The sequence below is a fragment of the Stegostoma tigrinum genome, chromosome 4, assembly GCF_030684315.1.
Source record: "Stegostoma tigrinum isolate sSteTig4 chromosome 4, sSteTig4.hap1, whole genome shotgun sequence".
Lineage (NCBI taxonomy): Eukaryota > Metazoa > Chordata > Chondrichthyes > Orectolobiformes > Stegostomatidae > Stegostoma > Stegostoma tigrinum.
In genome coordinates this window covers 83805294-83819428 of record NC_081357.1, presented here as the reverse complement: position 1 = coordinate 83819428, position 14135 = coordinate 83805294, and the positions used below count along the sequence as shown (strand labels likewise).

General features: G+C 42.9%; 1 protein-coding gene across 1 annotated transcript in view; it reads left to right on the top strand.

Moving 5' to 3' along the window:
* smap1 (small ArfGAP 1) overlaps positions 1–14135 on the top strand; it is a 207346-nt gene that overhangs the window by 141158 nt on the left and 52053 nt on the right. The window contains 1 exon segment of the mRNA XM_059645494.1: positions 13929–14056. Within this exon segment, the coding sequence (XP_059501477.1) occupies positions 13929–14056 (128 nt within the window).

Sequence of the window (14135 nt, the reverse complement as noted above, 5' to 3'; positions counted from 1 at the left end):
AGAACTTGCCTGCTCTTCAGAGTAGTGGCATGGGATTTTTATGTTCAACTGTTTGGGCTGATGTGTTTAACTTTTCACCTGAAAGATGGCAACCCCTCAGTATTGTACTGGTGTCTCATTTCTTGTGGCACAGTGGTAGTGTCCTTGTCTTTGAGCCAGAAGGCCCAGGTTCAACTCCCACCTGCTCCAAAGGTGTGTAATAACATCACTCAAGAGGTTGATTAGAAAATTTTAAAATGGTTGTGTACTGGTCCTGAAAAGAAATCTAAAACCAAATTTGTGACTTGGACATGAAAGAGCTAACAACTGACCTGTGCTATTTTCAGAGCTCTGAGAAGTTTGTAAGTAGTTTTGAACATTGAATTGCGAGCCTGCAAATGAGTTGAATTTCTGAGGGTAATTTTCAAGCCAATCATTTTTGGTTTTGCATGCTATGAACCTTATAAAGTACAATTACCTGATTCAACTGCTCATACAGATTTAGTTTTGATAAATTTGAATTCCTTAAACAGGCTACCAATGATGCTAGTTTGATCAGCACCAATGCACTTATTGCAGGTTTTGTTTTGCCTAGAGCAGTTTTGCCTCCCTTATTTCCAAATAGTTGAAATTCTGTGTCCCAATGTAATTGATCTATTCCACAAGCAGTTTTCCATCTTCAGCATGGTGATTTGTTTCTGCCACCTAAGCCACCAGCCTTATTTAACGATGAAAAATTAGCGATTTCTTGCCAAAGGAACCATACCACCACCCATTTAAAAAAAAGGCCAAGATGGAAATGAAGAACAGTACAGCACAGGAATAGGCCCTTCGGCCTATCAAGACACATGATGCCTTTCTAAACTAAAAACCTTTTTGCCTTGATGCAATCCGTATCCCTCTATTCCCTACCTATTCATATATCTATCAAGATGCCTACAGATTCCAGCACAATCCATGTAAAAGAACTTTGCCTTGCACACATCCTTTAAACTTAGCTCCTTTTACATTAAATCTGTGTCCCCTGATAACTGACATTTCTATCCTTGAAAAAAGATTCAGACTATCCATTCTATCCATGCATCTCATAATTTCTAGAACTTTTATCAGGACAAACTTGGTTTGTTTTCACTTGAACAATCTGTCCTCATAATACTCTCCAAACCAGATAAGATCCTGGTCACTATTTCTGTGCTGTCTCCATAAGCCTTCACATTCTTCTTGAAGAATTGTGACCAGAACTGTACACAATGTTTAATTGTGACCTAACTAAAGTCCTGTCTAGGTGCAACATGACTTGCCAATTTTTATATTCTCTTCCCTGACTGATGAAGGCAAGCTATGCCTTGTTGACCACTTTATCCACTTATATTGCCACTTTCAGTGAACTGTGGGCCTAGATCCCTCTGTATGATGACGCTACAAAGGGTTTTTCCATTTACATAGCACATAGAAAAGTACAGCACAGTACAGGCCCTTCGGCCCACGATGTTGTTCCGTGGAATAATCCTAATCCAAAATTAAAATAACCTAACCTACATTCCCGTCAATTCACTGATGTCCATGTGCATGTCCAGTAGTCACTTAAATGTCACTAATGACTTTGCTTCTACTACTACCACTGGCAAAGGATTCCATGCGCTGACAACTCTCTGGGTGAAGAACCTCCCTCTGACATCTCCTCTATACCTTCCTCCTAACACCTTAAAACTATGACCCCTCATGGCAGTCAATCCTGCCCTGTGGAAAAGTCTCTGGCTATCGACTCTATCTGTGCCTCTCATTACCTTGTACACCTCGATCAGGTCACCTCTCTTCCTCCTTCTCTCCAGAGAGAAAAGTCCGAGCTCAAAATTGTATTACTGTATTATTCACTACAGCAAGTAGATTTCCTAAAATGCATTACTTCACATTTGTCTGGATTCAACTGTATCTGTCATTTTTCCGCCCAGGTCTCCAGCATATCTATGTCCTACTGTTATTTTCTGGAAATTCTCCTCACTCTCTGCAGCTCCCCCAAACTCTCTGTTGGTCTGCAAACTTATTAGTCAGGTATATATTCTCCTCCACATATTTATATATGTATTACAACCAACAGTGGTCCTAGCACTGATCCCTGCGGAACACCACTGCTTGCTGATCCCCAGTCTGAAAAACACCCTACCACTGTTAATCTGTCTTACATGACCAGTTCTGTATCCATCTTACAATCTGACTGGATCCCATGTGACTTCACCTTTTGTTTCAGCCTGCCATGGGGGATCTTGTCAAAAGCCTCAATAAAGGCCATATAAACAACATCGAACACTTTATCACTTAGAACAACACAGGGACAGGCCCTTCGGCACATAGTGTTGTGTTAAACATGGCACCAAATTAAACTCATCCCTTCTGCCTCCCCTTGGTTCATGCCCCTACACATGCCCCTACATATCTTGCATATTCATGTGCTTATCTAAAAGTCCCTTAAATGCCCCTAACATATTTGTTTCCACCACTCCTCCTGGCAGCGTGTACCAGACTCGTACCAGACTCATTCCACACTCTGTTTAAAAAAAAAAAATTGCCCCTCACATCTCCTTTGGACTTTGCCTGTCTTACCATAAATGCATGCCCCCCTTAACGTCAGACATTTTAACTCTGGCGAGAAAGATTCTGATCATCAACTCCATCTTTCCATCTTATAATTCTACAGACTTCTATCAAGTATCCCTCAGCGTCTGCTGCTGCAGAGGAAACAACCCGAGTTTTTCTAGCCTCTGCTTATAGCCCATACTCTCTCTAATCCAGGCAGCATCCTGCTAAACCTCTTCTCCTTTTCCAAAGCTTCCTGTAATATGGTGACGAGAATTGAACGTTATACTCTGGGCCCAACCAAAGTTTTATAAAGCTGCAACATGTCATCCTGACACTTGTACTCACTTCACCAACCAATAAAGGCAAGCATGCCATATGCTTCTTTACCAACTTCTCCATTTGTGTGGCCACTTGCGGGGAGCTATTGACTTAAACCCCAGATTGCTCTGTTACATCAGTGCTGTTCAGGGTCCTGCCATTAACTGTATATTTTTCCTTAACATTTGATCTCCCAAAGTGCAACGCCTCCCACTTACCCAGATCAAATTCCATCTGCCATTTCTCCACCCATATCTGCAACTGATCTATATCCCACTGTATCATTTGACAACCATCTACATTATCCACAACACCCCCAATCTTTGTGTTGTCTGCAAACCTGCTAACCAACCCATGTACGTTTTCATCTAAGTCATTTTATGTATGTGAGTATCACAATCAGCAGAGTTTCCAGTATGGATCCCTGCAGAACACCACTAGTCATGGACCTCCATGAGCCTGAAAAACACATTTCCATTGCCACCCTCTGCCTTCTGTGGGCAAGCCAATGCTGAATCCAAGTGGCCAGGTCACTTGTGAATCCCATGCATCTTAATCTTCTGGGTGAGCCTACCATGAGGGATCTCATCAAAAGCTTTACTAAAACCCATGTAGACATGGATGTAGACCACTGCTGTACCAGTAGCGATCACCTTTGTCACCTCCTCAAAAATTTGGCAGACATAGTCACCCTCGTCTAAGCCATGCTGTCTGTCCCTAATTAGGCCATGCTTTTCTAAATGTGCATAAATCCTATTGCTAAGCATTCCCTCCAGTAGCTTCTCAACCAACAAAGTGAGACTCATTAATCTATAGTTTCCTGGATTATCCCCATTTCCCTCCTTGAACAGAGGAACAACTCTAGCTACTCTTCAGCCCTCTAGACCACTGCAGTGATTAGTGAGGATACAAAGATCTTAGTCAAGGCCCCAACAATCTCCTGTCTTGCCTCTCTCAATGAGCTGGGGTAGATCCCATATGTCCTGGGGCTTATCCATCTTAATGCTCCTCAAAAGACCCAACACGGCTTCTTTCTTGTACTCAAAATGCCCAAGTATGTTAGCATGCTCTACACTAATCTCACCATCCTGGATTTATGCAAGGAAAATTGTCTCACAAACCTGATTGAGTTTTTTGAGGAAATTACCAAAAAGATTGAAAAGGACACAGCAGTAAGTAATGTTTACTTGGACTTCAGTGAAGCCTTTGATAAACCATATGGTGGATTTATTAGTAAAATTGTCACATGGGATTCAAGGCTAGCTGTCCAATTGAATACATGCTTGGCTTAAATGACAGGAGACAGAATGGTGGAGGAAGTTTGCTTTTTGGACTGAAGGCCTATCACCACCTATCTCCAACAGAGATCAGTTCTGGGTCCTTTTTTTCTTTGCCATTTATGTAAATAATTTGGAATGATAAAACAGAAGGCATGGGTAATAAGTTTCCAGACAATGTTACGGGGGGAGAATGGCCAAACCCCTCTGATAATTAAACTAAAACACAAGGTCCATCTGTTATGGTGGGAGAAAGGGTTTCCCTCGAAACACCCAGATTATGAGGGGAAAGGTGAGCTTTTCTATTAAGAGTGGTTAAAAGAAAGAAAATCCCTGATCTGCAGTTTACAAGTGACACAAAACAATTTATTTATTTAACCCAACAATGAACTAACAGCATTACTAAGTAACAAACTGACAATTGCTCCTTTGACGACTAACTACTTCTTAACTGTTCTAAATCATACTGGAATATGGTTCAAACAAACAGTAGTCTGACTAAATAAATTAATTAATAAGAGAACAATGAAAAAAAAAACAAAAAAAAATCTCTCCAAGTTCGCACCGGCTGACTTCTGGAATATTCTGTCATTTCTGCTCTCTTCACAAATGTCTTTCTTCCACTAATTCTGCTGTCAGATTTTTTATCTCCATAATTTCTTCAGTGAGGTCTTTGCACGAAAATACCATGATACTTTTCATTAATTAGATGGGATTTCTCTGAGACCCGAATGGTGCTAACTTTGGCAGGTGACGGATGGCTATGCCCGATTTTCCAAATGCTCTCATCTTCCATGCCCGTAATGACATAATCACATTCCTACAATATGATTGATCTAAGATTGTCAACACCATCAGATTTAAATTCAGTTGGCTTTCTGTATCTAGGACTTTGGTTAAAATTAATTGACCAAATTCAAACTTGTCTTGGAAAAAATTATACTTGGCTGTTCTATACATTGGGGCGCTGTCTGTGCACCTACATTTATAAACTTCCAAGCACAGGCAAAGCGCGAGCTCTTAAAGGGACCCTGACACTCTTTTCCCCATGACCATTTTTATTCAAAAATATTGGAACTTCCTGCCTTCCAATTAATGAATACTCTACCCGACTTTTGTAACAACAACACCAAACTTGGGGCATGAAGAAGATTTCCTAAGATTGAAAGGGATCTTGATGAAATGGGTCAGTGGATTCCAAAATGATACATGGAGTTCATTCTGGATAAATGCGACGTTTTGCATTGTGTTTCAGCAAATAATGGTAGTACTTATACAATTAATGGTGAGGTCTTGGGTAGTACAAAGAACAAAGAAAATTACAGAACAGGAACAGGCCCTTCAACACTTCAAGCCTGTACCGACATGCTGCCCATCACAACAAACATCCCTTACCCTTCCGGGGACCATATCCCTCTATTCCCGTCCTATTCATGTATTTGTCAAGATGCCCTTTGAAAGTCACTGTTGTATCTCCTTCCATTACCTCCCCAGGCAGCGAGTTCCGGGCATCCCTCACCTTCTGTGTTTAAAAAAACTTGCCTTGTATGTCACCTGTAGACGTAGCCCCTCCCATCTTAAACCTATGCCCCCTAGTAACTAACTCTTCCACCCTGAGAAAAAGCTTCTGAGTGTCCACTGTGTCCATGCGCTTCTTAATCTTGTAGAACTCTATCAGTTCACCCCTCAACCTCCATCATTCCGGTGAGAACAACTCAAGTTTCTCCAATCTCTCCTTGTAACTGATGCCCTCCATTCCATGCAACATCCCTCCAAAGCCACCACGTCCGTCTGGTAGTGTGGCAAACAGAATTGAACACAATATTCCAAATGTGGCCTAACTAAGGTTCTATAAAGCTGCAACATTAACTGCCAATTTTTATACTCACTGCCCCAGCCATTAAGGCAAGCATGCTGTGTGCCTTGTTGGCTACCTTCTGCACCTGCGTTGCCACTTTCAGTGACCTGTGCACCTGTACACCCAGATCCCTCTGCCTATCAATACTGTTAAGGGTTCTGCCATTTACTGTATATTTTCCATCTGGATTAGACCTTCCAAAATATATTACCTCACATTTTTCCAGATTAAACTCCATCTGCCATCTCTCTGCCCAAGTCACCAAACAATGCATTAACCAGCTATATCCTTTGATGGTCCTCATCTATATCTGCATTTTCACCAATCTTTGTGTTATCCACAAACTTGCTAATCAAACCGTTACACTTTCCTTCAAATCATTTATATATATTACAAATAGCAAAGATCCCAACACTGATCACTGAGGAACCCCATTAGTCACAGTCACTATGGGCAGCACGGTGAACAGTGGTTAGCCCTGCTGCCTTATAGCGCCAGGGACATTGATTCGATTCCAACCTCAGGTCATTGTGTGGAGTTTGCACATTCTCCCTGTGTCTGCGTGGGTAACCTCTGGGTGGTCTGGTTTCTTCCCATAGTCCAAAGATGTGCAGGCTAGGTGGATTGGACATGCTAAATTGCCTGTAGTGTTCAGGGATATGTCCCCATGAGGCACCTTGTCAAAGGCCTTACTGAAGTCCATGTAGTCAACATCTACTGCCTGACCCTCATTGATCATCTTTGTCACTTCCTCAAAAAACTCAATCAGGTTAGTGAGACGCAGCCTCCCCTTCACAAAACCATTGTTGCCTTTCGATAATACGGCCACTTATTTCCAAATGAGAGCATATTCTGTCTCAAAGAATCCTCTCCAACAATTTACCTACAACTGACATAAAGGCACACTGGCCTGTAATTAGCTGGATTATCCATGCCACCTTCTCAAACAAAAGAACAACATTGTCTATTCTCCAATCCTCTGGGATCTTCCCTGTAGCCAGTGAGGATACAAAGATTTCTCTCAAGGCCCCAGCAATTTCCATCCTTGTCTCTCTTAGTATTTTGGGGTATCATCAGGCCCTGGAGACTTGTCTACCTTAACATTTTTCAAGACCCCCAATACCTCCTCTCTTTTGATCTTGACATGGCCCATACTATCGACACACCTTCCCCAGATTCATCATCTACCAAGTCGTCTCTATGGTGAATACTGATGCAAACACTCATTTAATACCTCGTCCATTTCCTCTGGCTCCACACACAAATTCCCTCCTCTGTCCTTGAGTGAGCCAACCCTCTCCCTGGCTTCCCTCTTGCTATTTATATATGTATAAAAAGCCTTGGGATTTTCTTTAATCCTGTTGGCCAGTGACTTTTCATGACCCCTTTTAGCCCCACTGACTTCTTGCTTAAGTTTCTTTCAACTTTCCTTGTATTCCACCCTTGCTTCATGTGTTCCCAGCCTCCTAGCTTTGACAAATGCTTTGCTTTTCTTTTTGACCAGGCTGCCAATATCTCTCATTATCCAAGGTTCCCTAAACTTGCCATACTTATTCCTCATCCTTATAGGAACGAGCCGGTCTTGAGTTTCTATCAACTTACACCTGAAAGCCACCCATATACCAGATTTTGATTTGGCCTCAAACATCTGCCTCGAATCTACATTCTTTACTTCCTGCCTAATATTCTTGTAATTAGCCTTCCCCAAATTTAGCATATTCGCCTGACAACTATGCTTGCCTTTATCCATCAGGACCTTAAAGCTTACTGAATTGTGATTACTGTTCCTGAGCTGCCCCCCTGCTGAGGCGTCAACCACCTGGCCAGGCTCATTCCCCAATACTAGGTCCAGTATGCCCCCCCTTCCTAGTTGGACTATCTACATACAGTTTCAAGAAGCCCTCCTGGATGCTCCCTGAAAACTCTGCCCCATCCAAGTCCCAAGCACTAAGTGAATCCCAGTCAATATACGGGAAATTAAAATCACCCGCAACAACAACCCTGTTACTTTTACATCTTGCCAAAATCTGTCTACCTATCTGTTCTTCTATCTCCCGCTGGCAGTTGGGAGCCTATAGTAAACCCCAAATATTGTGATTGCACCCTTCCTGTTCCTGAGCTCTACCCATATTGCCTCGCTATATGAGCCATTTGAGATGTTCTCGCACAGTACAGCTGTGATCTTCTTCTTAACAAGTAGTGCAACTCCACCACCCCTTTTATATCCCCCACTATCCCACCTGAATTATCCTGGAATGTTAAGCTGCCAATGCTGTCCCTCTCTTAACCTCTGTAATAGCAACATCATAGTTCAAAGTACTAATCCAATCTCTTAAGCTCATCTGCCTTACCTGTTAAACTTCTGTATTGAAACAGATGTACTTCAGTCCACTTTCCACGCTTTGATCAGCCACCACATGCTGACTGCTCTTCCTCCAAGTCTTACTGGCCCTATTCTCTACTTCGCTTTCAGTCAATTCACCTGAATATGCAGGACCTCATTACTCACCTCACCGTAGTAGGAATGTGTACCATGACCTCTGGCTGCTCACTGTCTCACTTCATAATGCTTTCTGCCCATTCAGAGACATTTAGGACCCTGGCACCAGGAAGATAACATACCACCCTGGAGTCTCTTTTATGTCCACAGAAGCGCTTACCTGGACCCCTTACTATAGAGTCCCTTATGACTACTGCTGTTGTGCTCTTTGTCCTTCCCTTCTTAAGAACAGAGCCAGCCATGATGTCACTTGACAACAGCCCCTCCGCAAACCACCATCTGGAAGCAGTGACTGACTAATGCAAATCGTCACCACTCTGCTGCCCCCTTCTGGGTCAGGTGTTGTAGAACAGAGAGACCTAGGGGTTCAGGTACATAATTCTTTGAAGTTTGCGTCACACGTAGACAAGGTGGTCAAAAAGGCCTTTAGCATGCTTGCCTTCATTGCTCAGTCCTTTGAAAATAGGAGTTGAGAAGTCAAGTTGAGGCTATACAGGCCATTGGTGAGGTCTTGTCTGGAATACTGCGTCCAATTCTGGTAATACAGTTATAAGAAGGGTATTATTAAGTTGGAAAGGGTTCAGAAGAGATGTTACCAGTATGTCACCAGTTTGAGTCATAAAGAATGGCTGATAGGCTGGGACTTTTTTCACTAGAGCGTGGAAGGTTGAGAGGTAACCTTACAGAAGTTGATAAAATAATGAGAGGTATAGATAGAGTTAATGGTGGTTGTCTTTTCCCTAGCTCGGGAGATTTCAAGACTGGGGGACAAATTTTTATGGTGAGAAGAGAGAGATTTAAATAAGACATGAGGTGCAAATTTTTTACACAGACTAAGCAAACATCTATCCCTAACCTCCACATCCGTCATGTCCCTCTCCTTGGTGAATACTGATGCCAAAGACATTTCACCCCTTTTGCTTCAGAGATAGTAGAAACGGCAGATGCTGGAGAATCTGACCTAGCATGGTATAGAGCTGGATGAACTCAGCAGGCCAAGCAGCCTCAGAGGAGCAGGAAGGCTGATGTTTCGGGCCTAGAACATATATGTAGTCAGATTATGGAAAAATGTGAAAGCAAATTAGGGTTATTGTGGTCGGTGATTGGGATTTGCTTGATGCCAAAGGCTTGAATGGGGCGGTGGTATTTGTTAGAAGAGTCTAGGCCCGAAACGTCAGCCTTCCTGCTGCTCTGATGCTGCTTGGCCTGCTGTGTTCATCCAGGTCAACACCTTGTTATCTCATCCCTTTTGCTGTTTGAGCTCTTTCCTGCTTTCTTTGTATTCTTCAAAATTTCTATCTGTCTTTAGTTTCCTAAACCTTACATATACCTCCTTTTTCTTTTGACTAAACTCTGAATTTCTCTTGTCATCCAAGATTCCCGAATATTGTCAGCCTTACCCTTCATTTTCACAGGAACATGCTGGTCCTGAATTCTAATTGACTGGCCTTCAAGAGATTCTCACATGTCAGACATGGATTTTACCTCAAACAGCTGTCCCCAGTCTGTGTTCCTACCTAGTACAGTATTAGTTAGCCTTCCTCAAATTTAACACTTTTGAGGATTACTCTTGTCAGTAATCTTCAGAAAAAAGGGCACACCTAACAAATATCCCCCCATTCAAGCCTTTGGCATCAAGCGAGTCCCAATCAATACAGGAAGTTTAAATCACCAACCACAATAACCCTTTTTTTTACATTTTTCCGCAATCTGACTATGTATCTGCCCTTTTATCACCTACTGGCTATTGGGAGGCCTGTAATGCAAATCCATTAAAATGATTGAACTTTTCCAGTTCTTGAGTTCTACCCATAGTTCCTTGCTGGATGAGCCCTCCAAAGTGTCATCGCTCTATACAGCTGTGATAGTCTCCCTTTATTCTAACACATCTCCCCCACCTCTTTTATATTGATCTCCATTTTGCCTGAAGCATTTAAATCCTGGAATATTAAGCAGCCAGTCTTGTCCCTCTCTCAGCCAATTCTCTGTAACATCTACAACATCATGTTTTTAGGTACTAATCCAAGCTCTAAATTCAGCTGTCTTACCGGTCAAACATGTTCCATTAAAACAAATACACTTCAGACTGCCAGTCCTGCCATGTTCAGCAACTTGTCGCTGTCTGTTCTTCCTTTTAGCCTTACTGGTCTTAGTCTCTGACTTCTCAGTCGTTTGACTTGGTGATTTTATACTCTGGTTCCCACTCCCCCACCACACTAGTCTCAACCCTTCACGCTACTGAACCTCCTGCCAGGATATTGGTTCCCCTCCACTTTAGGTTAATGCATCCTTCTTATACAGGTCCTACCTGCCCCAGAAGACATTCAATAATTGATACTTCTGAAATCCTCCCTGCTACACCAGGGAGTAATTACTTTGCACCAGCTCCGTCTGACGAAACAATGAATACCCTGACATCATTTTCTAATGTTCGCTGGATGCATGCATCATCCTGGAGGATTGTGAACATTATAGCATTTTTGTTAAAATGGAGCTTGGGATAGACCAAATAATTATATTATGGTTGCCCCAACAGAGGAAAATTGTAGGAATCAATTCCGAAAGACTGTTTTACTGAGAAAAGCATGAGGATCATCAGCATAGATTTGTTGAAGAAAGATTGTGTCTCATTACTGTGATTGAGTTTCAGGGAGCAGCAAGGAAGATTAAAGGCAGTGCGATCACTACAGTCTTACATTGACTTTAGCAAGGTGTGCATGGCAGACTGTTTGGAATTACTTACTTGTTTTAGTTGAGGACCATGTTGAATAAGGCCATAGAAGTTTTTGATTTCCCTTTAATGTTAAAACCACTAAACATAGGAGCAGAAGTAGGCCATTCATCTATTTGAATCTCCTTTGCTTTTCAAAAGATCATGATCTATCTGATAATCCCCAACTTCATTTTTAAACTCAGATTACTGTGTTTAAAAAATTGGTACAATAGAATTTCAATACTGAACAATCTGAGTAAATAAAAGAAAAGTACTGTGCATGCTGGAGTCATAGAGCTGGACTGGATGGAAACAAACCCTTTAGCCCAAGACGTCTATGCTACCCAGTTATCCTAAATTAATCTAGTCCCATTTGCCAGTGTTTGGCCCATATTCCTGTAAACCCTTCCTGTTCACATATCCATCCAGATGCCTTTAAATGTTGTAATTGTACCAGCCTCCACCACTGCCTCTGGCAGCTCATTTCATACATGCACCACCCTCTGTGTGAAAAATTTGCTCCTTAGGTCCATTTTAAATATTTCCCATTTCACCTTAGACCTATGCCCTGTGGTTTTTGACTCCCCCCACCCTGGGAAAAGACCTTGTCTATTCACCCTGTCCAGCCTCTCATGATCTTATCAACCTCTATAACATCACCTCTCAGCCTCTGACACTCCAGGGAAAATAGCCCCAGTCTAGAACATAGAACAGTCTATTCAGTCTCTCCGTATATCTCAAACCCTCCAACCCTGGCAACATTCTTGTAAATCTTTTCTGAATCCTTTCAAGTTTCACAACATCCTTCCTTTAGCAGGGAGACCAGAATTGAACGCAGTATTCCAAAAGAGGCCTAACCAATGTCCTGTACAGCCATGACATGATCTCCCAGCTCTTAAACTCAATGTTCTGACCAATAAAGGCAACATACCAAACACTTTCTTCACTATAATAAAATGTGAGGCTGGATGAACACAGCAGGCCAAGCAGCATCTCAGGAGCACAAAAGCTGACGTTTCGGGCCTAGACCCTTCATCAGAGAGGGGGATGGGGGGAGGGAACCGGAATAAATAGGGAGAGAGGGGGAGGCGGACCGAAGAAAGAGAGTAAAGAAGATAGGTGGAGAGGGTGTAGGTGGGGAGGTAGGGAGGGGATAGGTCAGTCCAGGGAAGACGGACAGGTCAAGGAGGTGGGATGAGGTTAGTAGGTAGCTGGGGGTGCGGCTTGGGGTGGGAGGAAGGGATGGGTGAGAGGAAGAACCGGTTAGGGAGGCAGAGACAGGTTGGACTGGTTTTGGGATGCAGTGGGTGGGGGGGAAGAGCTGGGCTGGTTGTGTGGTGCAGTGGGGGGAGGGGATGAACTGGGCTGGTTTAGGGATGCAGTGGGGGAAGGGGAGATTTTGAAACTGGTGAAGTCCACATTGATACCATATGGCTGCAGGGTTCCCAGGCGGAATATGAGTTGCTGTTCCTGCAACCTTCGGGTGGCATCATTGTGGCAGTGCAGGAGGCCCATGATGGACATGTCATCAAGAGAATGGGAGGGGGAGTTGAAATGGTTTGCGACTGGGAGGTGCAGTTGTTTGTTGCGAACTGAGCGGAGGTGTTCTGCAAAGCGGTCCCCAAGCCTCCGCTTGGTTTCCCCAATGTAGAGAAAGCCGCACCGGGTACAGTGGATGCAGTAGACCACATTGGCAGATGTGCAGGTGAACCTCTGCTTAATGTGGAATGTCATCTTGGGGCCTGGGATGGGGGTGAGGGAGGAGGTGTGGGGACAAGTGTAGCATTTCCTGCGGTTGCAGGGGAAGGTGCCGTTTCTTCACTATCCTGTCTACCTGGGACTCCACCTTCCAGGAACTATGAACCTGCACACCGCTGCCTCTTTGTTCAGCAACACTCCCCAGGATGTTACTATTAAGTGTATAAGTCCTGCCTTGATTTACCTTCCCAAAATGCAGAACCTCACATTTATCTAGATTAAACTCCATCTGCCATTCCTTTGCCCATTGGCCTATTTGCACAAGGTCCTGTTATACACTGAGGTAACCTTCTTCGCTGTCTACTACACCACCAATTTTAGTGCCGTCTGCAAACTTACTAACCATACCTTTGATGTTCGCATCCAAATCATTTATATAGATAACGAAAAGCAGTGGTCCCAGCTCCGATCCTTGTCGCTCCCTTAACCAAGTCTCCATGATAGCAACAACATCATTGTTCCAAGTACTAATCCAAGCTCGAAGTTCATCTGTTACACTTCTTGCATTGAAACAGATGCACTGAAGAAGTTCTGAAAAAGAGTCTTTAGAATCAAAACATTAACACTCTTTCACTTTCCTCAGATGTTGTCAGACCTTCTGAGTGTTTCTAGAATTTTTGTATCTGTATCTGGAAAAATAATAGCTTTTGAAACCAGAGGACAAAGCGTTGATGTCAGATAACAAGGTATGGAACTGGATGAACGCAGCAGGCCAAGCAGCATCAGAGGAGCAGGAAAGTTGACATTTTGGGTCTGGCCCCTTCTTCAGAAATGTCATTCTATTTTGAAATGTTAAATTAGAATTATCATTTTCAATAAACTTCATATGTTGTTCCAAACAATAGCATTCTTTTTAGGATAAAAGATGTATCATTGGATTTGGTTTCCAACCAACGTTATAAACAGCCTGTTGAACTTTGAATTTGCATTGTCTCTTTTTTTCATTAGATATTCCAATTGAAGCTCCTGTTGCTATTGGCAGTGCCACTTCGAGTACAAGCTTGAAGGATGATCTTGATATGTTTGGCCCTATGGTTTCCAATCGTCTTCCAAAATCAGATTTGCAGCTGCATCAGGTAAAATTTGAGCATTCTTGTGTCAGTTTGCTCTGTTTCCCCAATATTTTGGGGCAGGCAGCAACACTGTAGAGGGAGC